The sequence below is a fragment of the Marmota flaviventris genome, chromosome 2, assembly GCF_047511675.1.
Source record: "Marmota flaviventris isolate mMarFla1 chromosome 2, mMarFla1.hap1, whole genome shotgun sequence".
Taxonomy (NCBI): domain Eukaryota; kingdom Metazoa; phylum Chordata; class Mammalia; order Rodentia; family Sciuridae; genus Marmota; species Marmota flaviventris.
In genome coordinates, this window is record NC_092499.1 from 65,463,693 (window position 1) to 65,491,554 (window position 27,862).

General features: G+C 40.0%; 1 protein-coding gene across 1 annotated transcript; it reads left to right on the top strand.

Moving 5' to 3' along the window:
• Positions 1-12,707: 12,707 nt before the first annotated feature.
• On the top strand, positions 12,708-27,487 carry Rdh11 (retinol dehydrogenase 11). Its single transcript, XM_027929540.3, has 7 exons — positions 12,708-12,836; positions 15,119-15,237; positions 15,552-15,707; positions 17,085-17,189; positions 17,735-17,944; positions 20,893-21,082; positions 27,137-27,487. The coding sequence occupies exons 1-7, from the start codon at positions 12,769-12,771 to the stop codon at positions 27,237-27,239; spliced, it is 951 nt and encodes a 316-aa protein (XP_027785341.1). The 5' UTR covers positions 12,708-12,768; the 3' UTR covers positions 27,240-27,487.
• Positions 27,488-27,862: the final 375 nt, after the last annotated feature.

The window sequence follows — 27,862 nt, forward strand, 5'->3', positions numbered from 1 at the left end:
CATCTGGAAAAATAAGAGACCCAGAATAGCTAAAGCAATCCTTAGCAGGAAGAATGAAGCAAGTGGCATCACTATACCAGAACTTAAACTATACTGCAGAGCAATAGTAACAAAACCAGCATGGTATTGGCACCAAAACAGACTGGTAGACCAATGGTACAGAATACAGAACACAGAGACTAACTCACAAAACTACAATATCTTATAATAGACAAAGGTGCCAAGAACATGCATTGGAGAAAACATAGCCTCTTCAACAAATGGTGCTGGGAAAATTGGAAATCCATGTGCAACAAAATGAAATTAAACCACTATCTCTCACCATGCACAAAACTCAACTCAAAATGGATCAAGGACCTAGGAATTAAACCAGAGACTCTGCGTCTAGTAGAAGAAAAAGTAGGCCCTAATCTTCATTATGTGGGATTAGGCCCCAACTTCCTTAATAAGACTCCTTTGGCACAAGAATTAAAATCAAGAATCAATAAATGGGATCGACTCAAACTAAAGAGTTTCTTCTCAGCAAAAGAAACAATTTGTGAGGTGAATAGAGAGCCTACATCTTGGGAGCAAATCTTTACCCCTCACACAACAGATGGAGCACTAATCTCTAGGGTATATGAAGAACTCAAAAATCTAAGCACCAAAAAAAAAACAAATAACCCAATCAATAAATGGGCCAAGGACCTGTACAGACACTTCTCAGAAGAGGATATACAATCAATCAACAAATATATAAAAAAATGTTTATCATCACTAGCAATTAGAGAATTGCAAATCAAAACTAATCTAAGATATCATCTCACTCCAGTCAGAATGGCAGCTTTTCTGAAGACAAACAACAATAAGTGTTGGCGAGGATGTGGGGGAAAAGGCACACTCATCCATTGCTGGTGGGACTTCAAACTAGTGCAGCCAATATGGAAAGCAGTATGGAGATTTCTTGGAAAATTGGGAATGGAACCACCATTTGACCCAGCTATCCCTCTCCTCAGTCTAAAAAGGATTTAAAAACAGCATACTACAGGGACACAGCCACATCAATGTTTATAGCAGCACAATTCACAATAGCTAAACTGTGGAACTAACCTAGATGCCCTTCAATAGATGAATGGATTTTTTTAAATGTGGCATATATACACAATAGAATATTACTCAGCAATAAAAGAGAATAAAATCATAGCATTTGCAGGTAAATTGATGGAGTTGGAGAAGATAATGCTAAGTGAAGTTAGCCAATCCCCAAAAAACAAATGCTGAATGTTTTCTCTGATATAAGGTGACTGACTCATAGTGGAGTAGGGAGGGGGAGCATGGGAGGAATAGACGAACTCTAGATAGGGCAGAGGGGTGGGGAGGGAAGGTAGGTGGCAAGGGGTTAGCAATGATGGTGGAATATGATGGACATCATTATCCAAAGTACATGTATAAAGACATGAATTGGTGTGAACATTACTTTATATATAACAGAGTTATGAAAAATTGTGCTCTATATGTGTAATAAGAATTGTAATATATTTCACTGTCATGAATTTAAAAAATAAAATCCATTAAAAAAACCTGCCAAGCTTCTTTCCAAACTGGTTGTACCATTTTTACATTCTCAAAAGCAGTGTTTAAGAGTTCCGGTTGCTCTACATTCTCATTAGTATTTGGTATGTCAGTCTTTTTTTTCCTAGTGGGCACATAAAGGTATTTTAATGTGTTTTTAATTTGAACATCCCTAATGACTGATGATATTGATTTTTTTTTTAAACTGAGGATTGAACCCAGGGGTGCTTAACCACTGATCCACCATTCCCAGCCTTTTTTATATCTTATTTTGAGACAAGGTGTCTAAGTTGCTTAGGGCCTTGCTAAGTTGCTGAGGCTGGCTTTGAACTTACTATTCTCCTGTTTTAGCCTCCCAAGCCTCTAAGATTATAGATGTGCTGCACTGCACCTAGCCTTGATCATTTTTTCATGTGGTTTTTCTTTTTTTTTTTTTTGCATTTGTATATCTTTGGTGAAGTATTTATGCAAATCACTTGATCATTTAAAATATTATGTTTTTCCCTTAATTCCTAGTTTTTTTAAAAATTTGTTCTTTTTAGTTATACATGACAGTAGAGTATGATCTGACATATTTATATGAACATGAAGTACATCTTATTCTAATTAGGATCCCATTCTTGTGATTGTACATGACATGGAGTTTCACTGGTGGCGTATTCAAATCTGAACATACAAAAGTTAAGTCAGATTCATTCTACTCTCTTTCCTACTTCCTGTCTCCCCATTCTTCCCTTCCCTTCCCATTGTCTAATCTACTGAACTTCTATTCTTCCCCTCCCTCCCTTGTATCAGAGAGAACATTTGACCTTTGGTTTCTTGAGATTGGCTTATTTTGCTTCGAATCATAGTCTTCAGATCCATCCAATTGCTGGCAAAAGTCATAAACTTATTCTTTTTTGTGGCTGAGTAATATTCAATTGTGTAAGGCTGGGACATGTGAGGCACTGGGTTCGATCCTAAGCACCACAAAAATAAATAAATAAATAAAAATTAAAAGATTAAAAACTTAAAGATAAATAAATGTATTGTGTCCATCTACAACTAAAAATTTAAAAATTCCATTGTGTATACATATCACATTTTCTTTATCCATTCATCTGTTGATGGGCACCTACGTTGGTTCCATAGCTTAGCTTTTGTGAATTAAGCTGCTATAAACATTGATGTGGCTGTCACTATAGTATGTTGTTTTTACGTCCTTTGGGTATATACTGAGGAGTGGGAAAACTGAGTTAAGTGGTGGGTCCATTTCAAGTTTCCTGAAGAATCTCCATGCTGATTTCCAGAGTGGCTGTACAAATTTGCAGTCCAACCAACAATGTATGAATGTATCCTTTCCCCCCACACCCTCACCAACATTTATTGTTACTTGTATTCTTGATAATTGCCATTATGACTGGAGTGAGATGAAAAATATATTTTGACTACAGTTCTTTATCAGATGTATGTTTTGCCTTGTCTGTGTTTTATTTTTATTATCTTTCAAAGGGCAGATGTTCTTAAAGTTGATGAAGGTTACCATCAATTTTTCTCTTATGGATTAGGCTTTTGGTGATGTAAATACACACACACACATCTATAAACACACACATACATATGTATGTATATAAATGTATATATGTATGTAAAAACATATATACTGTATAGTGTGTGTGTACGGGTGTGTGTGTTTGATGCTGGAAATCTAACCCAGAGCGTGTTAGGCAAGTGTTCTATCACTGAGCTACACCCCAATCCTTGAAATACTTTTTTTTTTAAATATTTTTTTTAGTTGTAGATGGACACAATACTTTCCTTCCTTCCTTCCTTCCTTTCTTTCTTTCTTTCTTTCTTTTGCTGAGGATTGAACACAGTGCATCACACATGCCAGGCAAGCACTCTGCTACTGAACCACACTCCCAGTCCTTGAAATACTTTTAAAATTCATTGTATTACACCATGTTTGCAGGGTTTCCTCCCATGATAATCATCAATTCATTGCTTCTTATTGAAATCCATCTTTCTTGTCTGCTCTGAGAAAATAAAAATGGATCCTTCACATATACCTTTTTTTTTAAATTTTTTGTTAGTAGTAGATGGACCCAATATCTTTATTTGTTTTTATGTGGTGGCTGAGGATCAAACCCAGGGCCTCACATGTGCTAGGTGAGCATTCTTCTGCTGAGCCACAACCCCAGCCCCTCACATGCACCTTTCTTAGTTAAGCCTTGTCAACTGATGGCACTGGAGAGACACTGCAGGAGGGAAGGGGCCTGCTTCCTGGTCCTTGTGTATCAGCTCAGCACATTCTGCCGCAGAGCTAGTTTCTGCAGTCCGCATGGCTTCTCTAGTGCCAGTTCCATCAACCAGTAGCTTCCCTCAATGCCCCCTGCCACTCAGGTGGGTTCTAGCAGAGTGTGTCCAGTGAGACACCTCCCTGTGGACAGCTTGCTCAGCTGATACAGTGCCACAATGACTTCTCTGCCATTCAGTGTTCTACATCTGTGTTAGGTAGGAATTCAGGACACCAAGATGTCTGAGATAAGGTGAAAGGATGCTGCCAGAGGACAAAACATGCAGAGGAGTCCTGTCCCTGTTTATGATAAGTCCCATTACCATGACACTGAGGATTTATCACTATTACAACTACAGGTTAGGAATTTTTAAATGACCATGGGGGTAAATTGGACAGTATTCTAATCAGGTTTTCTAAAGTAACCAATAGGGGAAAATTGGACTATAGTCTAATCAGGTATCCTAAGGCAACCAATGGGGAAAATGGGATAAGGTCTTCAATCATGTCCACATAGGAAAGAGAATACCTCATAGCTCAGCATGTAAGATCCTAATTTCCAGATACCAGGGCCTTGAGCTTCCCTCTTTTGCTCCTCCCACTCCACTCTACCTTATGAAGTGTTACTTCCACTTTCACCTTCAATAAATCTGTACTTTGCTGTTATTTTTATGTGTCTTGCTCAGTTCTTTGTTGGGGACGCCAAGGACATAAGCCCAAATTGGACACTGTGATAACACCTGTGCCCTCTCCAGCAAGGTTGGTTATCAGCCCAGGAGTGGAAGGGCTCTCCTTCTTGGAAGCTATATCTTAGCCACAGGTAGTGGTTATTATATTATATATCAATTATTATTATTATTATTATTATTATTATTATTATCTTCTTTAAAATTCTTTTCTTCTTATTAGCCCAACATCTCCCCCTCTCTGTTTAAACAAAAAGCATGTGGCTTAGGGACCGTGCCTGCCTTAGGTTGTCCAATAGTACATATGGTCCTTACCCGTTAGGTTGGTACCATTGCAATTGGATCTTACCCGTCACTGACTACCGGTCCAGTATACAGCCACACCTGTGGAGAGGTCTTTGTACCAGCGGGGGGGTGAGGTTCTTTGCCTCACCTCTGTTGGCCCCCAAATTTTAGCTGGACAATCATGACAAGCAGAAGGGAGGAAGATACACCAAGCCAATTGACGGCTCCTTTTGGAAAAATTGTACCACCGATGGCAACATCAACCAAAATGCACCCACTATTATGACTAGACAAGGTTTTAGGAAAGGAAAAAGATTAGAAAAACAAGAACAAGGTATAGCAGCATCAATACAAATAGATCAAGGAACAGACAGACATGGGTTGGATTTTCAGAAAGGGCCACTGAGACAATAAAAATTACTTGGAAATCAGACCAGTATGGGTTCCTCAGTGGCCCCTGACTAAAGAAAAGATACAAGCAGCCCATGACCTGGTCAAACAACAATTAGCTGAAGGACATATACAACCTTCTGTATCTCCCCATAATACTCCCATTTTTGTCATCAAAAAGAAATCTGGTAAATGGAGATTATTGCAAGATTTAAGAGCCATTAATAATGAGATGGTTATTATGGGACCTGCTCAATCGGGGATTCCTCAGTTGTCTGCTTTGCCAAAAACCTGGTATGTTTTAGTTATAGATATTAAAGATTGTTTTTTTTTCAATTCCAATTCATCCTGAGGATAGTCCACATTTTGCATTTCCTATCCCTGTACTGAATCATGAAGGTCCTGATCAGAGATATGAATGGAAAGTACTCCCTCAAGGGATGGCTAACAGCCCAACTATGTGTCAAATTTATGTTAACAAAGTAATCCAGCCACTTAGAAATCAAAATCCTGAACTACAAATATTTCACTATATGGATGATGTATTATTAGCACACAAAGCTAAAAACACATTGCTAGAATGTTATGCCACACTTACAAACTTATTAAAAAATTATAATCTAGAGATAGCAATAGATAAAGTACAATTAAATTTTCCAATTAATTATTTAGGAGTTCTATTATCCTCAACCATGGTGCGTCCACCAAAAATTCAAATACGAGTAGATCAACTCAAATCACTTAATGACTTTCAAAAGTTATTAGGAGACATAAATTGGATAAGGCCTTATTTAGGTATACCAACAGGAGAGTTGGGACCTTTATTTGATATCCTAAAAGGTCCATCAGATCCAAATTCACCCCGAATGTTAACGCCTGAAGCAAGAAAGGCATTAAAAATCATTGAAACATATATGGAAAATATGCATTTGGATAGAATTGATATGTTTGCCTTTATTATTTATTGTACTACCAACAAAAAATATTCCTACAGGAGTATTTTGGCAAGAAGGTCCATTATTATGGATACATTTATCTTATTCTCCTAACACTATTCTTACTAGGTATCCTGAGGCTGTAGGACAATTAATACTCAAAGGAATAAAAGCAGCAAAGGGAGTGTTTGGAATTTCTCCCAATAAAATTATTACTCCATATACTATGAATCAAATTGATGAGTTAGCTAATGAGTTAAATACTTGGGCAATAATCATGTCCAAATCTAATGTTTCATTTGATAACCACTTACCATCTAATCCTTTATTGTCTTTTTGGTCATCGCATCCTGTAATTTTTCCAAAAATGACAAGAAAAACACCTATCATGAATGCTCCAAATATATTCACTGATGGATCAAATAATGGTACAGCAGCAATAGTTACACCTGATCAAACTTTTACATTTTTAGTACCCAAACAATCAGCTCAAAAGGTAGAGCTTAATGCAGTATTACAAGCTTTTGTGATGTTTAAAGATTCTGTATTTAATTTATTTTCCGATAGTCAGTATATAGTTAACGCTATAGTATCCCTTGAAGATGCTGGTAGGATTTCCCCTTCCTCTACTGTTTTCTCTTTGCTTTCCACTATACAAAGTCTAATCTGGGACAGAAAAGATCCATTCTTTATAGGACATATCAGGGCACATACAGGATTGCCTGGAGCCCTTAGTTTGGGCAATGATTTAGCAGATATAACTACACATGACATACATATTTTCTCTACACTTGAAGAAGCTATAAATTTTCATAAACGGTTCCATGTCAATGCTAATACTTTACAAAAGCGTTTTAAAATAACTAAGGAACAAGCTAGACAAATAATAAAACAATGTCAAAATTGTGTGACCTTTTTACCACAAGTTAATCTTGGAGTCAATCCTAGAGGATTGATACCTAACCATATTTGGCAGATGGATGTCACACACTTGCCAGAATTTGGAAAATTAAAATATTTGCATGTTACAGTTGATACTTCTTCTGGATTTTTGATGGGTTCCCTTCATGCCGGAGAAAAAACTAAAGATGTTATAGCTCATTGCTTACAAAATTTTGCCACTGTGGGCATTCCAAAACAGTTAAAAACAGATAATGCCCCTGGTTATACTTCTACCTCTTTTAAACAATTTTGCTCATCATTTGGCATTACTCATATAACAGGAATCCCATACAATCCACAGGGACAAGTCATAGTTGAAAGAGCTCATCAAACTATTAAATTGTACTTATTAAAGCAAAAAGAAGGAATTGGGAAGGGGTATATATTCCCCAAAGATAAACTTAAAATAACCCTTTTTACTCTAAACTTTTTAAATTTGGATTCATCAGGACTTAGTGCTGCGGAAAGGCATATGTGTCCAAAAAATGTATATAAGCCCAAGGTACTTTGGAAGGATATTCTAACAGGACAATGGAAAGGTCCTGACCCAGTGATTGTCTGGAGTCGGGGGTCTGTTTGTATGTTCCACAGGGAGAACAGCAGCCGATTTGGATTCCAGAGAGATTAACCAAGGTCCTGACCCAGTGATTGTCTGGAGTCGGGGGTCTGTTTGTGTGTTTCCACAGGGAGAACAGCAGCCGATTTGGATTCCAGAGAGATTAACTAAAGCGATTTCTACAGACCAAAAAGAAGATGATTTGACTCAAGTCCATAACAGCTGATATCCAAAACTCCAGCTTGGCTATCCTTACATCTGCGATAGAACCAGGATGCTTTTTTCAATAGCAATTTTATTATTGCCCTTTCCCACATTCTATTTCGTTTTTTGAGCTCATACAGACCTAGGTTAATGTTTTGCTGATCAGTTCTATTTTTTGACTATAGAGTTTTTAAACATTGCAATGGAGATTTCACCTGTAAAAAGTTATAAGGCCTTTACTATTAGGTTATGTGTTGTATGTATTATATGTGTGCACACTTGTGTTTTGTGTTATATGTTTAAATGTACGTATGTCATATATCATATATGATGAGCGCTCATGAAAAAATGGATCCAAATATATTTTTTTTATTCACGTGATTTAAATGGTTTAATTTAAATTGGGTAAACAACTGTTGAGGATTGTTTTAATATGTGAACAAAAAACGAGGTTAACAGATCTGTTTGTTTACTTTCACCTTTCCTTTTCATTATATTTAATAATTCTCTTAAAGATAATGTAAATTGTTAAGAAAATTGTTTTCTTTTAGTGCCTTCTGTAATGTTACATAATTTTTTCTTTAGCCATTATTGCCAGAATTCCTATCTTCATCCCAGTGCCGGTGAAGACAATGTAAATTGTTAAGAAAATTGTTTTCTTTTAGTGCCTTCTGGAATGTTACATAATTTTTTCTTTAGCCATTATTGCCAGAATTCCTATCTTCATCCCAGTGCTGGTGAAGTCAAAGATAAAACCAATCTACAGCTTCTGCAATAGCCATCACTGAACTGCTTGCAGAACTTGCCTGGACACATTGTGAACTCACCTGTATGCATTGTGAACTATTTGTTGGTGCAGCGACTTGTGGTAGTGTTGGGGTATTTTTGCTGATGATGCCATCGGTGGTACAATTTTTCCAAAAGGAGCCGTCAATTGGCTTGGTGTATCTTCCTCCCTTCTGCTTGTCATGATTGTCCAGCTAAAATTTGGGGGCCAACAGAGGTGAGGCAAAGAACCTCACCCCCCTGCTGGTACAAAGACCTCTCCACAGGTGTGGCTGTATACTGGACCGGTAGTCAGTGACGGGTAAGATCCAATTGCAATGGTACCAACCTAACGGGTAAGGACCATATGTACTATTGGACAACCTAAGGCAGGCACGGTCCCTAAGCCACATGCTTTTTGTTTAAACAGAGAGGGGGAGATGTTGAGAGCCACAGCCGAAGGGGCCCCAGCAAACTTCCAGCTGCCAGCAAACTTCCAGCTGCCGGCTGATGATTGGCTCACAGCGGCCCCAGCAACATCTAGCTGATTGGCTCCTCTGCGGTGATGCTCATTGGGCTGTTTCCCTGCCCTTTCAGACCATGGAGCTGCTCATTGGGGGACTTTTTTGGCTCCGCCCATGTGACCCAGCCAATCGGCCTCAAGAGCAGGAGGATTGTGGGAGGTGGAGAGAGAGGCTTGTGTTGGAGAGGGAGGCTTGTGGAAAGCTGGTGGTGGCAGTTGGGGCTCTGAGGGTTTTTCCTGAGAGGCTGTTTTGTTTGGCGTGTCTGGTTCTAAAAATAAAGTTAGTTTCTTTTGACAAGTGGCTCCTGATTGTGCCCAGCCAGACTGCGGCAATTATTATTATTATCTTCTTTAAAATTATTTTCTTCTTATTAGTCCAAACAGTTGGCAAGCCATGATCCATGAGGCAAATCCAGCCCACTGCTTATTTATATATATATATATATATATAAAGCTTTATTGGAACACAGCCATGTTCATTTGTTTATGTATTATCTGTGACTGCTTTCATACTTCAACTATTACCAAGAGTTCAATCCTTGTCCCTGATACCAAACCAATAACAAGGATGAGAAAAAGAGAAAAAAAAAAAAAAGTTTTATTGTTTGCTAGCAAAGGAGAAACAGAGGACTCCAGCCCCAGAGGCTGTGATTCTGCCCTTCAGGGAAAAGGGTTTTTTTAAAAAGGTGATTCAAAGGCTACATTCCACATGTTCTGTCTGAAATTATAACTCACTTGTTAATTTGGGAGACAATCATTTCTGAGATCTTCTGATGCTATCCTCAGTCTACCACGCGGCCTGCGCAATGGTTTCATTAATGAGGTTTTAGGCATAAAGTTAGTTAGAAGAGATCGAAATAAAACACACAGACTCAGTTACCTTATTTCTATTGCCAGGTCCGAGACGGCTCCCCTCTCTGGCTCCAACCTCTAACCGCCCAGCAGGGCAGCAAGGATTACTCAGGGCTAGCAGGAGAGAGAGAGAGTGAACACGCCAGGGAGTAGCCTTTTATTGGGGAACAAGAAATTTAGGGGATAATTCCATCTAATGAAGGTTGAGGGGGGACTGTACTCCAAGGTCAGGGTCAGTGATTGGGCCCCCGGGGTCAGTGGTCAGTCACACCCCCACACGGACGGGCTCTCTCATCAGGAAAGGGCCGGGAAAATTTCGACACAGCCAGAAGCCTCAGACCCTTAACGGGAGTCGCCCAGTCACGTGTCAGGATGGCTTCCCACACCTCAGAGTGTGAATTACTTCCTTTCTGCGGTGGGTGTATGCTCAAGGACAAATAACTCTGCCTAGGATGGGAAAGAAAGGTAATTCTGTTTCCCCTGAGATCAGGGAGGGGGAGAGATTAGGGAGGCCCTGGGAGAAAGGAAGAGAAGAAACATGTCCATTTTAAAAACAAGTCGCAGTGGTAGAGCAGCAGGGCTGTATTCAAAGCATAAGGTGAACCACTGTTACTATTTTATTTTATTTGGCACCAGGGATTGAATCCAAGGGGAAGTTAACCACTGAGACATTTCCCTAGCTCTTTCTATTTTTTATCTTGAGATAAGGTCTTGCTAAATTGCTTAAGGCCTCATTAGGTTGCTGAGCTGGCTTTGAATTTGCAATCCAGACTCAGCCTCCAGAATTGCTGGGATTAAGGCATGCACCACTCAGGCTGGTTTAACCAATTGTTTAACCAATCCTCAGCAATTTATCGAGGCCCTAAGCAATTTTAATCTGGATTCTATGAATGATTCCACTATGTTGATAAACCACCTGAAATTATATGCAAAGTTTGGGTGGATATGCAAATGTGGATATGTATGGGGAGAAAGTTTCCAGCTTAATCTTTTGGTAATAAATTTCAATAGTTAAGGGCATAGGCCCTGGATACAAACTGCCCTGAATCCCAGCTCTGCTAATTCCACTATCACATAAACTAATTAACCTCACCATGCTTTGTCTGTAAAATGGGGATGTTGTAGTACCTACCTCATTATTATGGGAATTTAGAGAGTTAACATATATAAAGCATTTGGAGATGACTTGGCATATGATAAATGGTATATAAGCATTGGCTAATATTGCCATTTCTGGCTTTCCCCTTGCCTGTAAGGCTCCCAGCTAGACCAATGTTTTCCTTTTCTTTCTTTCTTTTTTTTTAATGTTTATTTTTTAGTTGCAGTTGGACACAATATCTTTATTCTATTTTTTTTTTTTTTTAATGTGGCACTGAGGATCAAACCCAGGGTCTCCCATGTGGTAGGCGAGCACTCTACTGCCTAGCCACAACCCCAGTCCCTAGACCAATGTTTTCTGATGTTCTAGTGCACCTTGCTCTCCAGGACTCATCCCTCAGGTTCTTTCTCTGCTCAGAGCAAGTTTGCCAAAGTGTGGCTTGCCCACTAACTCTTGACCTTGCCTCTGGCCTCAGCTCAAATATTTTCTCCAAGAAGCCCTTGCTGATCTCTAGACTATGAGAGTCCTCCCTCCTCTCAACTCTCAGCCCAATTTTTCCCCATTAAAAACAAACAAAAAAAAAAAAACCTGCACTATAATTGAGTGAGATCTCTTTAAGGGTTTCCCTTACAGTTTCTAAGCTCTGAAAAGGACAAAGGTCATGTCTGCCTGGCTCCCTGTGGAGTTCAGTGCAGTGCCTAATATACTGTAGGAATACCATAAATATCGGTCAAATGAATTAGTGAATGAATAAAAACAAAACAAAAAAATGTAGCTGGCTGGGTGGTACGCAGAGATCAAAGCCATCCTCAGCAATTTAACGAGGCCCTAAGCAATTTAGGGAGACCCTGTCTCAAAATAAAAAAAAAAAAAAAAGGCTTGGGGATGTAGTTCAGTGTTAAAGCGCAAAAGCGCGCCACAAAGAAAGAAATAATTAAGCAGGGAGCTTGCCTGTTCCCAGAGAAGATATGCATACCCTTAATTTAAGACATGATTAAATACTTTCATAAACTGGTAAAATCAACTGTGTCAATCTGAGAAATTTACTGCTATCTTGGGAGATGATACATAAGTGACACGTTATCAGGAAAACTACATTTTATTATTAATACTCGAACACTAGGAAAATTATAATAATTACCATCATAATTCAAAATAGACACAATAAAGAGATTCTTTAGGAAATGTCTTAAAGGACCAATAGTTGCTTTCCCTCCACTGGAATAAGGAATCCCTGCAAGAGTTCGCACTGCACCCACCTCACCAACTGTCAAACTCCAACGGTTCCTCTGCTGTGTAAAGGGCCTTAAAATACCTGCGGGACACCAGTGCCTGTTCTCCAGCCAAAACAATGAGGTAAGTGCCAACCACGATGGGGGGTGGAGGCGGGGACTGGACTTGGGCCCCAGGAGATACAGAACTGGGGAAATTTCACAAGAATTGCTGGTGGTCAGAGGGCTTTAGGAGAGCCGGTTGGAATGTCTCAGAGTCCCTAGACAGTTGGAGATCTGTCATGCATATGGCAGATTTCTGAGGCTGGAAGCAGCTTCCTTAGACAGCCCTTCAGCTCACAAGCCTTGGACTACATTTCCCAGCGGGCTTGCTTTAGGGCTGGTTGTGAGTAATAGGGCGTGTCTAGGAAGAGAAGCCATAGTACTTCAGCAGCGCTGGGGCATCTTGCTCCGCTGCAGCTGCGCCGGCAGAGATGGTTGTACTCCTGCTCCTGCTCTTCCTTCTCCCCTTTCTCCTGTACGTGACTGCGCCCCAAATCAGGTTTGTGCAATTATGTGTTGCCTTCTCTTGCAAAGTCTTCACGAGGGCACCCGAATTCTCAATGAAGCTCTTTTCTTCAAAAAGAAGGACTAAGGAAAACTCCCCGTGGTGGTGGTGGTGGTGATGGTGGTGGGGTCCCCAAGATGGCCTAGAGCCGGAGTTCAGTGGGTTGCAGGCCAGGTCCAGGTGTCTTGGATGTTGGTAGGGTAAGATCCGACACCACAGGCGGTCGTGAACCATTCTGAGCATCCTGCTTTGCTTCTCCGATCCCCCCTATTCGTCTGGCACCCCCCCTGCCTCCGCCTTCAGGGATCCCTGAGCGCAAGGCTGCCTTAAATTCTCGAGTTTTCAGCTGGGCGGATTTCAAACCCTAGAACGGAATGTGGCCCCCAGCTCTGTTTCCTCCTTCAACTCCCACGCCTTGCCCCAGCGCTATCTATCTTCTTGCTTCCAGCCTTTGAGGAACAAAGAACGATTGCACCTTTTGCTTTATGGCCCCGTTGCATGCGCTCTCGTTACTATTAGATTCGTGCTTTCGTGAGGCGGCTGTAAAGGAGAGAAATGGAAAGAGTGATTATGCACCCTACCCTGCCTTCGAAGCAAGAGCATGGGGGACGGTGAGGGGTGTTGAGGGGGAGGACAAGAAAAGTGCGGGGGACGGTCTTTTGACCAGGTGACAGATCAGCCCGAGGCTGGCGCGGTTCCCCAGAGAATCAGCAGCGGGCTGCACAATCGCTGATTGGTTCTGAGTAGAGTCACCCGTAGTGACGGTGGTTCAGTGACTGAAGAGACACACTCCTTCCCCAGGAGGTGTGATCATAGTTGCAGTAGAAACGGAAGCTGTGCCAGATTCTACTCAGTCATTTCTTACCATATAAGATTGATCTAATGCCTGCCTCCCTGCCTCCCTTTCTTGACTTTGACTTTTCCTCATTGATGACCCTCTTCCGGTTGTATTTTTTTTTCTCAATCCTAAACATTCACTGCTCCTATCTCTAAGCACACACGTGGGTTATCATACTCAAATGAAAACATGATTTTTTTTTATGTCTTTGCCACATCTTCTTATGCACATAGAATCTCAATGAAAACTTGAACCATAACTGGGAAATAGTTCCTAATGATATTTTTTACTGGGAATATCTTTCTTAGAAAAATATCTAAGTGAGGTGATATTTTTCTTATAAAGAATATTCTTCAGGCTTTATCTCCAGCCTAGCTAGGTCATGGGAGCCAGGCCAGAGCTGGAATTTTATAGTTGATTTTCTTTTTCATTTCTGCTATTTAAGGAGAGGAAGGAGCTAAGTGCAGCCCCCAACAATTTTCATTATTGGAGCTCAAGCTGAAGGAGTGTGGGAAATAGAGCTGGGGACATGTTCTTTGAGCAGGGAGGTATCAGTTGGTGGGCACCATGAATTAGTTCACCTCCTTTTCAGCCTGTTTGCACTAAGCAGGTAGCTTTGGTGGCTAGGAGTAATTTGCAGTTCCAAGTTCAATGAAAAAAGCTGAAATGCTCTTTAAAAATGCACCTCCTCGTCATCTGATTATTTTAGTCCTAAGATTGTAAAGGAGAGAAAAGAAGAATCTGAGGACTGCCAAAATGAATTTGTGCATTTGTTCTTTTGGAAAGGCAGTATAGTGTAGTACTTAGGAGCAAGGACTGTAATTAGACAAACCAAGACTTGAAACCCCACTCTCCTTTGTACTTATTTAACTCCGTGTGTGTATATGTGTGTGTGTGTGCGCGTTCATAGGACTTGAATCCATGGTTTCACTCATGCTAAGTACATATCACTGAGCTACATCCCCGACCCCTGTCTTATTTTCATGTGTGTAAATGTATGTGAGTGTGGCCTTTTTCTTGATTTGTTCTAGATTTACAAGCTTTCATAATTTTAACTCTTCCAATTGATTAATCATTTCTCAAGACTAAATATGTCAGTTGTTGGCAGAGTGACATGCAGAGACAAGTTCTTTCCTCTTCTTGACTGGGTCTTGTGATTTTTCTAAGCCAAAAGTACCTCCTGGGGAGCTCAAACTGTAGTCAGGTGCTTGGCTAATCAAACCTTCATCCAGTTCTTATGCTGCGGGGAACAGCTTTTTCCCTTGTGCAAGAGCAGATTGTTTTCTTTCCACCAATTTTTTTTAAACTTGTAAAAGGACATAAGTGGAAGAACCTAAAGGAAACCTCAGCCTTGGGATTTGAAGACATTGGGAGTTGAGGAATCCTCTGCAGGGATGAGATAATGAAGGACTGATAAACTCTCCTCCTTTGTCTACAGGAAAATGCTGTCTAGTGGGGTGTGCACATCTACTGTCCAGCTTCCTGGGAAGGTAGCTGTAGTCACTGGAGCTAACACAGGCATTGGAAAGGAGACAGCTAAAGAGCTGGCTCAAAGAGGCAAGTTCATCTGCTCTTCATTCCCTACTGCTACTGTAGTTTTCCCTCACAGTGGGTCATTTTCCTTATTTCTTCATGGTCCTAGATTCAAGAATACTCCAGTGTGATATTCTACTTGTAATGGGCATTTAACAGATATTATCTATCTGTTTTTCTTTCTTGATTTGATTTGAATACCTCTGTTGTGAATTAGGGATAAAAATTTTAATCTAAAAACAGAGAACAACATTAATATTACTACATTAATGTCAGTATTAATCTATAACACCCAATCAAAAAACAACTGACAGTTTTTTTCATATGTCGTTTGATAGGAGCCCGTGTGTATTTAGCTTGCCGGGATATGCAAAAGGGGGAATTGGTGGCCAGAGAGATCCAAGACATGACAGGGAACCAGGAGGTGTTGGCACGGAAACTGGACCTGTCTGATACAAAGTCTATTCGAGCCTTTGCTAAGGACTTCTTAGCACGTAAGTGTGGAACCAGAAACTATGTTGTGGGTCTTACGATCAACATAGCAGACTTAGCTAAAAGGGAAAGATTCCTTTCCCTCTAATACATAGAAATAGTGGATAAAATATAGCCCCAAACTTTCCATATATAACTGAACTCATGTGATCATTGGGATGTGATTTATGTCTGGGGAACATCCTAGGAGGCAGAAACAAAAAGGCAACCATAACAGCGAGCATGAGCCAAGGCCAGAATCTTATGGGAGTATCAATACTTGGTTGGGGCTTTTTAAGGTCTAGGGTCTAAATACTCTAACAAGAACAGGAGATGAGACCTCAGGTTTTTGAGGGGTGAAACACCATAGATAAGGTTGAGATTCACAAAGGGCTATCTGGTCCATGGTAAAGGGAAAAACAACAAAACCCTGACTACTTTGTACCAGCTCAGGGACATGATGAAAAGCCTTTTCATCTTTTCAGGATATGGATGAATAGTCATCTGCAAGAAACTAAAACCTCAAACTGGTCTTATCTGTGGGGTCTGAATCATACCACCAAATGGTGTAGGATCTTTATTTTTTAATTACAAGAAATGTTTTTTGGTGCCAGACTCTTGAGCTGAGACATTAACATAAAAACCTATAATAGGTGCCAGGTATGGTATTACATACCTATAATCTCAGCTACTCGGGAGACTGAAGCAGGAAGATCACAAGTTTGAAGCCAGCCTGCACAATTTAGAGAGAACCTGTCAGGAAATAAAAATTTTAAAAGGGCTTAGAATGTGGCTCAGTGGTAGAGCATTGCCTAGCATGTATGAGGCCCTGGGTTCAATTCCCAGTATTGAAAACAAACAAACAAAACTATAGATCTTGTGAAAAACAAATCCAAGCTTACTCTATAGATATCCCTTTTCATTGCCCAGGGATCTAGGTCTCCCAGAGGAAATACCTTCCACCGCTATGAACTTAAACCACATGAGGAAATGGACCACTAAAGACAGGTGGCAAGTTTCTTTTGGGATCTGAATTCCAGAAGCAAGGGTGCATATAGAACAGCCTTTTTTCTCTTGCTTTGGGATCTTCCCATTCAGCTTGGGATGTCTTTGTATTGGGAGAGGTGGACAGAATACTTTCAAAAGCAATGAGTAAGCAGCTCCTGAACTGGAAATACTGGGAAAGCCATTCAGTGATATCAGATGGTATTTTTCCATGTTGTAGAAATATGTAGGATTCAACTAAGTTCTTACAATGAAAAAACAATGCAGCGAAGGGGAAATGGAGGGAAGATTGAAGTCCTGCACCCCCACTTTCAAAGCCTGGGTTTTGAGACAGGTGTCAAAGATGTAACAGCTATGGCTGGCCACATTCATGCTCCGTTTTCTCTTTCCTGCAGAGGAAAAGCACCTCCACATTTTGATCAACAATGCAGGAGTGATGATGTGTCCCTACTCTAAGACAGCAGATGGCTTCGAGATGCACATGGGAGTCAACCACTTGGGTAGGAAATCTGGTCTTATCATAAAACTGGAAGAAATCTAAAGTTCTCCTTGGAAACATTAGGAGTCAGATTGAGCCTTCTTTGTGGTATGATTGGCGCTCAGGGCCATAATAGACCAGGTGAGAGTTATGAATAGTTTAGATCAGCCTGAAGCTGAGGCCTGCCTCAGGTTCTGCCTACGTTTTAATCTGCATTCCAGATTTGGTTTACCTTGAGAGCATTTTCCAACAGCCCAATCGGATTGGGGACTGTGTTGCTTCTTAGAAGTGATCCCTGTAGCTGGTATCAGATAGAGGCTACCTACTCTTAAAGAGTGATGTTAACCACCATTGGAACAAGACAGGACTTCATAGGCACTTGTCAGACCTACCTGGCTGTTTCCATTTCCCTGAACCTTCACTGGACTTGTGTAGTTGACAGTGTAAGTTGAGGTGAAAGGCTTTATTCCTGAATTCTCTGTCCCCCATAGCTGAGCCCTGCTTACCTCCATTCCTCTTACCTCATACTGGCACTGAACTCTGTTAATCCTAGTTTTTTCTCAACAGGTCACTTCCTTCTGACCCATCTGCTGCTAGAGAGACTGAAGGAATCAGCCCCATCAAGGGTAGTAAATGTGTCTTCCTTGGCACATCACCTGGGAAGGATCCACTTCCATAACCTACAAGGCGAGAAATTCTACAATTCAGGTCTAGCCTACTGTCACAGCAAGTTAGCCAACATTCTTTTCACCCAGGAACTGGCCAGGAGGCTGAAAGGTAGGCTTGGGAAAAATGAATATGGAAACATAATTCAATGGAAGATAGCTAAATGCCACAAGAATGGAAACTGTTTTCCAGAGCCTGTCACCTGCCCTCAGGACCTGCTTCCCTGACTCTAAATGAATATTGGAGGTGGCTAGCTGGGGACAGGGAGATTCTTACTTTGATTCTGAAGGCTCCACAACTTACTGTGTGAGCTGAAGAAGTTACTTAACTTTTCAAAACTTATTTCTTCATGTGTACAATGAGACTGCTCCACAGATGGTTGTCATAATTCAGGCTCATGAGCAAGTCGAGATTTTTCACTCTTAGTGAGACTGAGTAGCAGGAAGGGAACTGAATTAACACTAGATACAGCCATTAGAATAAAACATTTACTGGGATTCTGGAGGGGCATCTTCCTAACACCAAAGGGTCTAATATGAGGGATAGTGAAGGGGACTCTCCAGTCACAAGTAAACAAAAGTTCTTAGCATGATCAACTCTGGATTTCCAACAAAGATAAAGGAAATCAAAATCTAAAAGGGCAATATGTAGGAGAAGAGAGAGGCAGAATTCAGACTCGAGGAATTAATCACAGGATCCCCACTTTAGAATGGGATCCTCATACCTCATGGTCAGCCACAAGATGAGAAAAAGGAAGCTGGTAGGCAGCTCAATCCATATGCCCAGTCTGTACCCAGGGCATGCATCCTTTAATAACTCAGGATAGATGAGGATATCATAACAGTAAGAACTATCCAAAGAGTAGGTCAGGGAGCTAAGGCAGCCTGGAGGGGTAGAGATGGGTCCACAGTGAGAATCAAGTAAAAGTAGAGTATATACTAGAGAGTAAACCTGACAGTTTTCCTGGCTTTTTAGGTAGAAAATAGCTGTGTTGAAGAGCAAGAACCCCCGTGTGACAGATTGATTCATCCAACCATTCCGCAGACATGTATTCCATTCCTGATTTAGGGGAGTAGGGATGAGGTGGTGGACAAGACTCTATTTGTTTGACGTCTAATGGGAGAGAGAGATGATTAGCAACATTTGTTCCACGTAAAATCGTCTAGTAATACATGAGGTAATTTTTGCTATAAAAAGTTCAAATAGTATGTGATAGTATACAGAATTAAAGGTGAAAACCTTCTTCTTTTAGCCCCCTTCCAATTTTTTCCCTTCAAGTGATGCTGTCAGCAGCTTGTTGTGCTGATTTCCAGTCATCCCCCGTGCATTTACATATGCATGTCATACACAAGGAACTACATTTCTAACATGGTATCTTGGCAATTCTTCCATGTGGTACATATTTACTCCCATTCATTTGTTGGCTGCATTATATTTAATATAGCTGTACCTTTGCTTATTTATCCATTTTCTTAAAACATATAGGTTGTTTCCTTTTTTGTTGCTGCTATTTAATTTTAATTATGGTAATGTTATAAAGGTTAAGTGCAAGGACTTAATAATGGATTGGGCTGGCAAGGACCTTATTCAATCTAAGGGTTTAAGAAAGATTCTCTGAGGAACAAATTGCAATCTGAGCCCCAAAGAATGATTAAAAATTAAATGGGTCATAGGTGCAGGGGGGTGAGGAGGCTGAGGAACATTCCAGCCAGAAGGAAGAAGATGTATAAAGTATGAGCTCTGTTGGAGAAACAGAGAAGACTGGTTAGAACATGGTTTGAACAGAGGATTGAGCTAAAACTGAAAGGTAGATAGAGGCCATAGTAAGGATTTTAGTGTTAATTCTAAGAGCAGTAGAAAAACCTTTGAAATTAAGGCCTTTTAGAAATGGGCAGGAGTAGGTGCAGCAAGCCTGGACTAGGGTGGTGGAGATGTAATGTAGAAGACACTCCTGAGAGATATTTAGGATGTAGAGCTTGTTGATGATTATGCATGGTGAAGTGGGGAATCATCAAGTGCTGCTCCTAGAAGCCTATTTAGGTATTTAGGGGACATGGCAGCAACCAGGTTTGGACTTAAAAGTGGAAGTCAGTTTTAGACCTCTGAATCTGCATTGTGGTAGGTTATCTAGGGAAGATTGTGGAGTAGGCAGTTGGAAATAATGAGTACTTTATCTCAAGTTGCAAAATCCACAACTCAAACTTGACACCAAAACGTATTTGGTAGCAAAACCTCAACTATGCTAGGGAGATTAGATAATAGGCAGGATAGGTATATGTCTCATATCCTGCTAAAATAAGAAGAAATTTAAAACATTTTTGGTCTCAAGATTTCCAGACAGGATCAGGGACCTGAAATAACATGTGCAGAAGTGTTATTTAGCATTTCCATATTCCAGGGACTATTCTCAGCTCTTTACATATGTGAAATTATCTACTCTTCAGACAAACCCTGTGAGGTATAGGTATCATGATTAGCCCCATTTTAGAGATGAGAAAGTAAGTCACAAAAACAGGAGCTTGTCTTAGGTTACACAGCCAATGAATGGAGTTGAGAGTTGAAATGGGGCATTCTCGCTGCTACAAAGTCCATGCTCTTCACCACTTCTCATAGTTACTCTAGAATCCAAAGGAACAGTTTGGGCTGTAGATGCAAAGTGTAAGTCTAGTGAGCCATGAGAATTCCAAGACTTAACATTTGGATAGAAAATGATGATAAGGCTGTCTAGGAAACTGAGATGAAGCAGCCAGAAGAAGGGTTAAGAGACCAGAAGAGGTGTGGGGTCATAGAAGCCAGTTAAAAAAAAAAAAGGACTTAAAAAAACAGGGGATCAACAATGTAAAGTGTTCTTAAGAGGCCAAGTCTTGGTTCTGCTACAACAAAACAGTTAATAACCTCTCAGAGCCTTAACTTCTTAATCTGTGAAATGGATGTGTAAATTAACTGTGAATAGTGCTTGTGATGTTACCATGGCAGGGGGTTCACTTGTGGGATCACAAGATTCTTCCCATCCTTTTTGGTAAAATCGAGTCCGTCTCTTTACATGGCACCCCCTACAGGCTCTGGCGTTACCACATATTCTGTACATCCTGGCACGGTCAAATCAGAATTGGTTCGGCACTCATCTTTCATGAGGTCGATGTGGTGGCTTTTCTCCTTCTTCATCAAGACTCCTCAGCAGGGAGCCCAGACCAGCCTGTACTGTGCCTTAACAGAAGGTCTTGAGATTCTAAGTGGGAATCATTTCAGGTATGCATATATCTGTTTTTGAAGATGAATTTTATTTCTCAAAGGAAATTATCGGAATTTGTCTGGTATGTCGTAACCTTTTTAAAAAAGTATTTTGTCAAATATATCTAGAGTTTTTATCTTTTATGTGACCCATTCACATTTTTTGTGATACCTAAGTTTGATTTTTTTCTCTTACTCTGATAATTATGCTTTCTATTTCTTTTCATCCTATCTTTTGTTATGTCAGTCAAGTTCTATTTATTCCTTTTTGGACTCTTTAGTTCTATATTTCTCACATTAAAAAGAACTTTAATCTGTTTTTTTCATTGTCTTTAGAATTGAAAGATTCCCTTCTTGAATGAGTAAAAGTTTAAAAACTTCATTGTAGAGGCTTTTGAACATACATAGCAGTAGAACAATTAGCATATTGAACTCACATATACCCATCATCCAGTTTCAACTGTCATTATCCTTCACACCTTTCCATATTTTCTTCTCCCATATTACTATTATTATTATTATTTTAATGTTTTTTAGTTGTAGATGGACACAATACCTTTTCATTTTATTTGTTTATTTTTATGTGGTACTGAGGATCAAACCCAGTTCCTCACACATGCTAGGCAAGTGCTCCACTCTGAGCCACAACCCCAGCTCATTCTTCTCCCATATTATTTTGAAGAAAAATCCCAGACATCACATAAGATTGGATTTTTAACATTTTATTTATCTTCATGACAATGTTAAAGTAACCTGATATTTTGGAGAAGGGGCTATAAATTATATTCAGATTGGAAAGAAAGGTAATTAGATGATGAAAAGCCTATAGTACCAACTTACAGAAGAACCACAGAAGTTATTTCCTTAGAGACAGACAGAATCTAGCCTATGTTTTAGAAAAATATTTGTTTAATGAATAAGTAACCCAGTGAGAGGTAGAGTCCCTGATTTAGGGTATTGACAAAAGGATAGTTGCATGCCAGAGGCCCTTGAAGAGACAGAATTTTACCACTGGATGAGTGAGAGAGGGAGGGAGAGAGGGAGGAGGAAGATTTGGTAGCCTGGGTTTCAAGCCTGAGTGTCTAGGAGGTTGATGATGACATTAATCCAGATAGCAGGCATGGAAAAATAGTGTATGACTTAAGGTTCTTGAATTCCAAAGCAGTGGACATGAACTCTGGCTAAGTTAAGCAGGAAGGAAATTTTCTATAATATTAGAGCTGGAGGTGCCCCTAGATTCAAAAGGAAGACTGAAGAGTTGCTTAGAACAGTCAGAATGGCCAGCCACCCTGCTGGAGCACTGCTGCCAGGGTGAAGTCTTTTAGTTTTGGTTGCTCACTATACAGTCTCCAGGGAGGAAGCATTGGATAGAAGGAAGTTGCCAAAAGAATATGGAATGGATATTTAGTCAGAACGACAGTTTTCCCTGGCGTAGTAAATCTTGCTCTGTATATGTTGAGTGTGTATTACAAGACATACAAATAGAAATGTGTAGCAGAGAGTTGAAAGTATGGGTCTGAAGTTCAAGAAAATAGATAAATACAGTTTTGCACACTGGAATGATTTTCCAAGAGTGAGTGGAGGCCGGATGTGGTGGTGCACACCTGTAATCCCAGCGGCTTGGGAGGCTGAGGCAGGAGGATCGCAAGTTCAAAGCCAACCCAGTCTATGGATTCTTAATTTTACTTCATTTTGAAGATCCAACAGCAGCCAAGTAGAACACTATGTAAAAGTCTGTTTTGATTGGAACTTTGCACTGGCTGTTCTCTCTGCCTATTTCTACTAATCTTTCTGTCTGTAATGTTTTGCCTATAATGGACATTTCACAAAAATGGAATGATAAAATGTGGTATTTGTGACTTTCAATTAGCATAATGTTTTCAAGGTTTATCTATACCAAAACGTATCAGTTCTTAGTTCTTTTTTTAATAATTTTTTTTAGGTGTAGATGGACACAATACCCTTATTTTATTTATTTATTTTTATGTGGTGCTAAGGATAAAACCCACTGCCTCACACGTGCGAGGTGAGCACTCTTCTACTGAACTACAACCCCAGCCCCTCTTATTTCCTTTCTATTGCTTAATAATATTTAATTATATGGATATACCATAGTTTATTTATCCTTTCATCAGTCAGTGGACATTTAGGTTTCCAAATTTTTTGGCTATTTGAATACTACTGTTGTGAGCATCCTTATAGAAACTTTTGTATTGGTATTGCTCTTGGGGCATCTGGTAACTGTTTAAAGAGTTGCCAGACTTTTCCAAAGTGACCATCCTTTTACATTCTCACTGGTCATGTATGAAGGTTCCAGTTTCTCCATATCCCAAACAATACATGCTATTGTCTCTCCTTTTGATTTTAGCCATCATAGTGAATATCTTGTCATTATCATTTTCCTGCTAATGATATGAAACATTTTTCTTGTGTTTCATTGTACTTTTATGTATGTACATTGGAGAAGTGTATGATTTGAATCCTTTGCCCATTTTTAAGTTAAATTATTGTCTTTTTATTGTTCAGTTGCAAGAGTTCTTTATAGTCTAAATACAAGTCCTTTATCACATAAAAGATTTAAAAGTATTCTTTCACTCTATGGGTTGTGGGTTGTCTATTCACCTTTTTTGTGTGTGTGTGTGTGTGTGGTACTGGGTATTGAACTTAGGGGCACTCAACCACTGACCACACCCCCAGCCCTATTTTGTATATAGACAGTGTCTCACTGATTTGCTTATTGCCTCACTTTTGCTGAGGCTGCCTTTGAACTCATGATCTTCCTGCCTCAGACTCCTGAGCCACTGAGATTGCAGGTGTATGCCACCACGCCCAACAATCACTTTCTTAATAATACCCTTGGAAGTACCCAAATTTTTAATTTTGATAAAGTCCAATTTATCTACATTTTTCTTTTGTCACTTGGGCTTTTGGTGTCATATCTAAGAAACCACTGCCTCACCCAGGTTCACAGATTTTCTACTCTGCTATGTTTTCTTTACACAGTTTTATAGTTTTAGCATTACATTTAGGTCTGTGATCCATGTTGAGTTATTTTTTGTATGTATTAGGAATTAGAGGCCTAATTTCATTCCTTCGCATGTAGATATCCAGCAGTCCAAGCAACATTTGTTGGAAAGACTGTTCTTTCCCCATTGAATTATCTTGGTAGCTGTATTAGTCTGCTCAGACTGCCAGTACAGAATATAGTCAGCCCTGAATATCCATGTTTCTGCATCTGTGGATTCAACTAGTAGAAGATTGACAGTGTTCACGGGGAAGAGTGTATCTGTACTGAACTCAGAGTTTGTTTCTTGACATTATTCCTTAAACAATATAGTGTAACAACTTATTTACATTAGGTGTTGTAAGTATCTTATAAGAGACAATGTGTGTAGGCTATTATGCAAATATGATACCATTTTATGTAAGGGACTTAGGCATCCCACAGGAGGTCCTAAAACTAGAGACTGGGTACCTGTAGCACAGATTGGATGCCTTAAACATTTATTTTTTTACAGTTCTGGAGACAAGATCTTGTCCAAGATAAAGGTCTGGCAGGGTTGGTTTCTGATGAGACCTTTCTTCAAGGCTTTGGAATGGCTGTCCTCTCTGTGTCCTCACAGGGCCTTTCCTCTGTGCACAAACATTCCTAGAGTCTCTTCTTCTTCTAAGGACACTAGTCCTATTGGATTAGGGCCCCACTTCTAGCCTCATTTAACCTAAATTATCTCCTTAAAGGCCCCATCTACAAGTACAGTCACATTGGGGGTTAGGGTTTCAATGTATGGATTTTGGAGAGACAAAATTCAATCCCTAGGCTAGGTATAGTGGTACACGCCCATAAACCCAGAGGCTCCAGAGGCTGAGGCAGGAGAATTGCAAGTTCAAAGCCAACCTCAGCAACTTAGCAAGGCCCTAAGCAACTCAGTGAGCCCTCTCTCTAAATAAAATACAAAAAAGGGATGGGGATATGGCTCAGTGGTAGAGTGCCCCTGGGTTCAATCCCTGGTACAAAAAAAAAAAAAAAATTCAATCCATAACAGGAACCTTTTTGGAAGTCAATTGACCATAAAGGTAGGGGTTTATTTCTACACATTTAATTTTGTTATATTCATTTATCTGTCTGACCTTATGCAGGTACCACATTATCTTGATTACTGTAACTTTGTAGTAAGTTATTTTTTTTATATTAGCCAATCTTTTACTATATTTATTCTTAACAAATTTTGGGGGGATTATCAGCACTTCAACCATGTTGATACAGTAACCACACTTAAATAGCTCATACTATAGTATTTAAATAATTTTTATAGCACATCATAATTTACAAGGTATCTTTGTGTCCATTGTATCATTTGCTCTTCACTATGACCTTAAGAAGGGTATAAGACACAGGGCAGAGGAAGATGCTTACAGAGGCTAGATGTTTCCAGAGAGTGGTTCTCTGTGATGGTATTTTCATTCACAAAAGTCAGGTTGTGCTGGTCATACTGTAAGTTTTCTTAAGTAGATATACTACACTTATAATTCTTGTTTTATAAATGTGAAGTTTCGTGGGGTTTTTTCCTTTTGTGTGTGTGGTACTGGGGATTGAACCCAAGTTCTCATGCTTGCTAGGCAAGCATTTCTATATATCCCAACCCTTTTTTAAATTTTTGAGACAGGGTCTCATTCAGTTCACCAAGCTGGCCTCAAGCCTGTAATGCTCTGGCCTCAGCCTCTGGGGTAGCTGGGATTATAGGCATATACTACCACCCTTGAATATGTTTTTAAGTGATCTGTACATGTGAAGGTATTTTAAGTGATGTTTCTCAAGCATTAGCTAGTTATAAGGATCATCTTAAGAACTAGTTGAAAACAGATTCCTGGGCCTCAACCTGAGGGATTCTGATTCAGTATGTCTGAAATAGGACCAGAGAACTGTCATTTCTGACAAGCTCCAGGATGATATTCCTGCTGCTGGTCCACGGCCCACACCAAGTAGCATGTGTTAATGAACATATGTTAGGAATTTGCTTCATGTTGTTAATTCAGAGTTGGCAACTCTACTTTTACCTTCAGAATTTGCTTAGAAGCCATGCCTATAATCCCAGTGGCTTGGGAGGCTGAGGCAGGAGGATCACAAATTCAGGGCCAGCTTTAGCAATTTATTGAGGCTCCAAGCAACTTAGCAAGACCCTGTCTCAAAATAAAAAATAAAAAGGGATGGGGATTTGGATCAGTGGATAAGTACCCCTGGGTTCAATTCCCAGTTCCAAAAAAAGAAAAGAAACTTAGTTACCAACACAGCAGCCTTTCAAAGGTGATTAGGTCAAGAAAGATTAAATACCATTATTGCAGGAGTGGTAGAGAGTTCCTTATAAAAGGATGAACTGGGGCCCTCAACCACCTGGTGCCTTCTGCCTTGTCATCATACAACCAGAAGGCCCTCACCAGATGCCAGTCCCTTCAAGTTCATCTTCCCAGTCCCCATAATCATGAGCCATTAAATTTCAGTTCATATATAAGTTAAACAGTCTGGTTAACCAGTCTATAGCAACATACAAAGGACTAAGACACACCTGGCACCTTGTTACCATTTCTTTTTTGCTGTCACCTTTTCCTTCCTTTGTTGTTTATGAAGCTGGCTATATTTGTCATATGAGTTTTAAAGTAGTTATAATTGCAGATAGTTCAGGAATAAGAAATATTCTTTTACTACTCCAAGCATCTGTGACCAGTGTAAGCAGCAGGATCTCAGCTTTGTAACAATGTCCAGGGCCTGGAAGGATGGCCCTTATGGTCTTATTTGAAGAAGGTAGACATACACAGGTGTCAGGCAGGCACTGATATTAGAGTTAAATATATACAAAGAAAGGAAGACATAAAGACCTAATGAAACATTCTGATCAGAGTGACCTAATAAGAAGATCTAACTGGCATTCATATTTTCTCAGAGAATAGAACCAACTGTGGCCCTGTCCTGAAGGACATGTGATCCCTGGGTTGTTTTTCTATCCTATTCTTTATCCCAGGCAGAGAGCAGATTCCATTCTTAACCCTTTGCTTCAAGCCTCTCTCTTTCCTTCCCAGTGACTGCCATGTGGCATGGGTCTCTGCCCAGGCTCGTAATGAGACAATAGCAAGAAGACTATGGGATGTCAGCTGTGACCTGCTGGGACTCCCAATGGATTGACTGGTGGTAGTTGGACCCCAAAGAAGACTGCAGCTGAAGATACAATGCTCCTGACAAAATGTTTCTCCTTCAAGGTGGCCAAAACCTGAAGCACAAAAAGAACAAACCTTCTGGCCTAGCCTACGTGGTATCCAGTTAAATTCCAGTACACTGCCAGACTCATGTTAATACCTTGCATTTGTCCAGACTTACTTTGTTCTTGTTACTACCAGTTTCTAGCAATATCATTGGATAAGATAACCTCATAAGACCTGCACAGCTCATATTTTCCTTCTGAAACCTACTCCTACTTAAGAGAATCTAAGCTCTGGAAGGTTGATGTTTGGAAATACGGAATAGTCTACCTTTTTTGTTCACACTGTAATTCCTCCCAATCAACCAACCTTTACTTAAGGGAGGCACACTGCAACCTCAGCTGAATCGAGTCACAGTGGCTTGACTCTAAAGCAGGGCTTCATTGCACCAACACTGGGATTCTTTCAGGAAATCCTTCACTGAATCTGGATTATGGCCCGGCCTTAAAAAAAACCTAAAGCCACTGCTGTTAAGATATTTACCCAAGTCCAAACCACAGAAGAACTTCCTTTTCTAAGAAGTTTGTGGTATTTGGAGGAGAGCAGAAA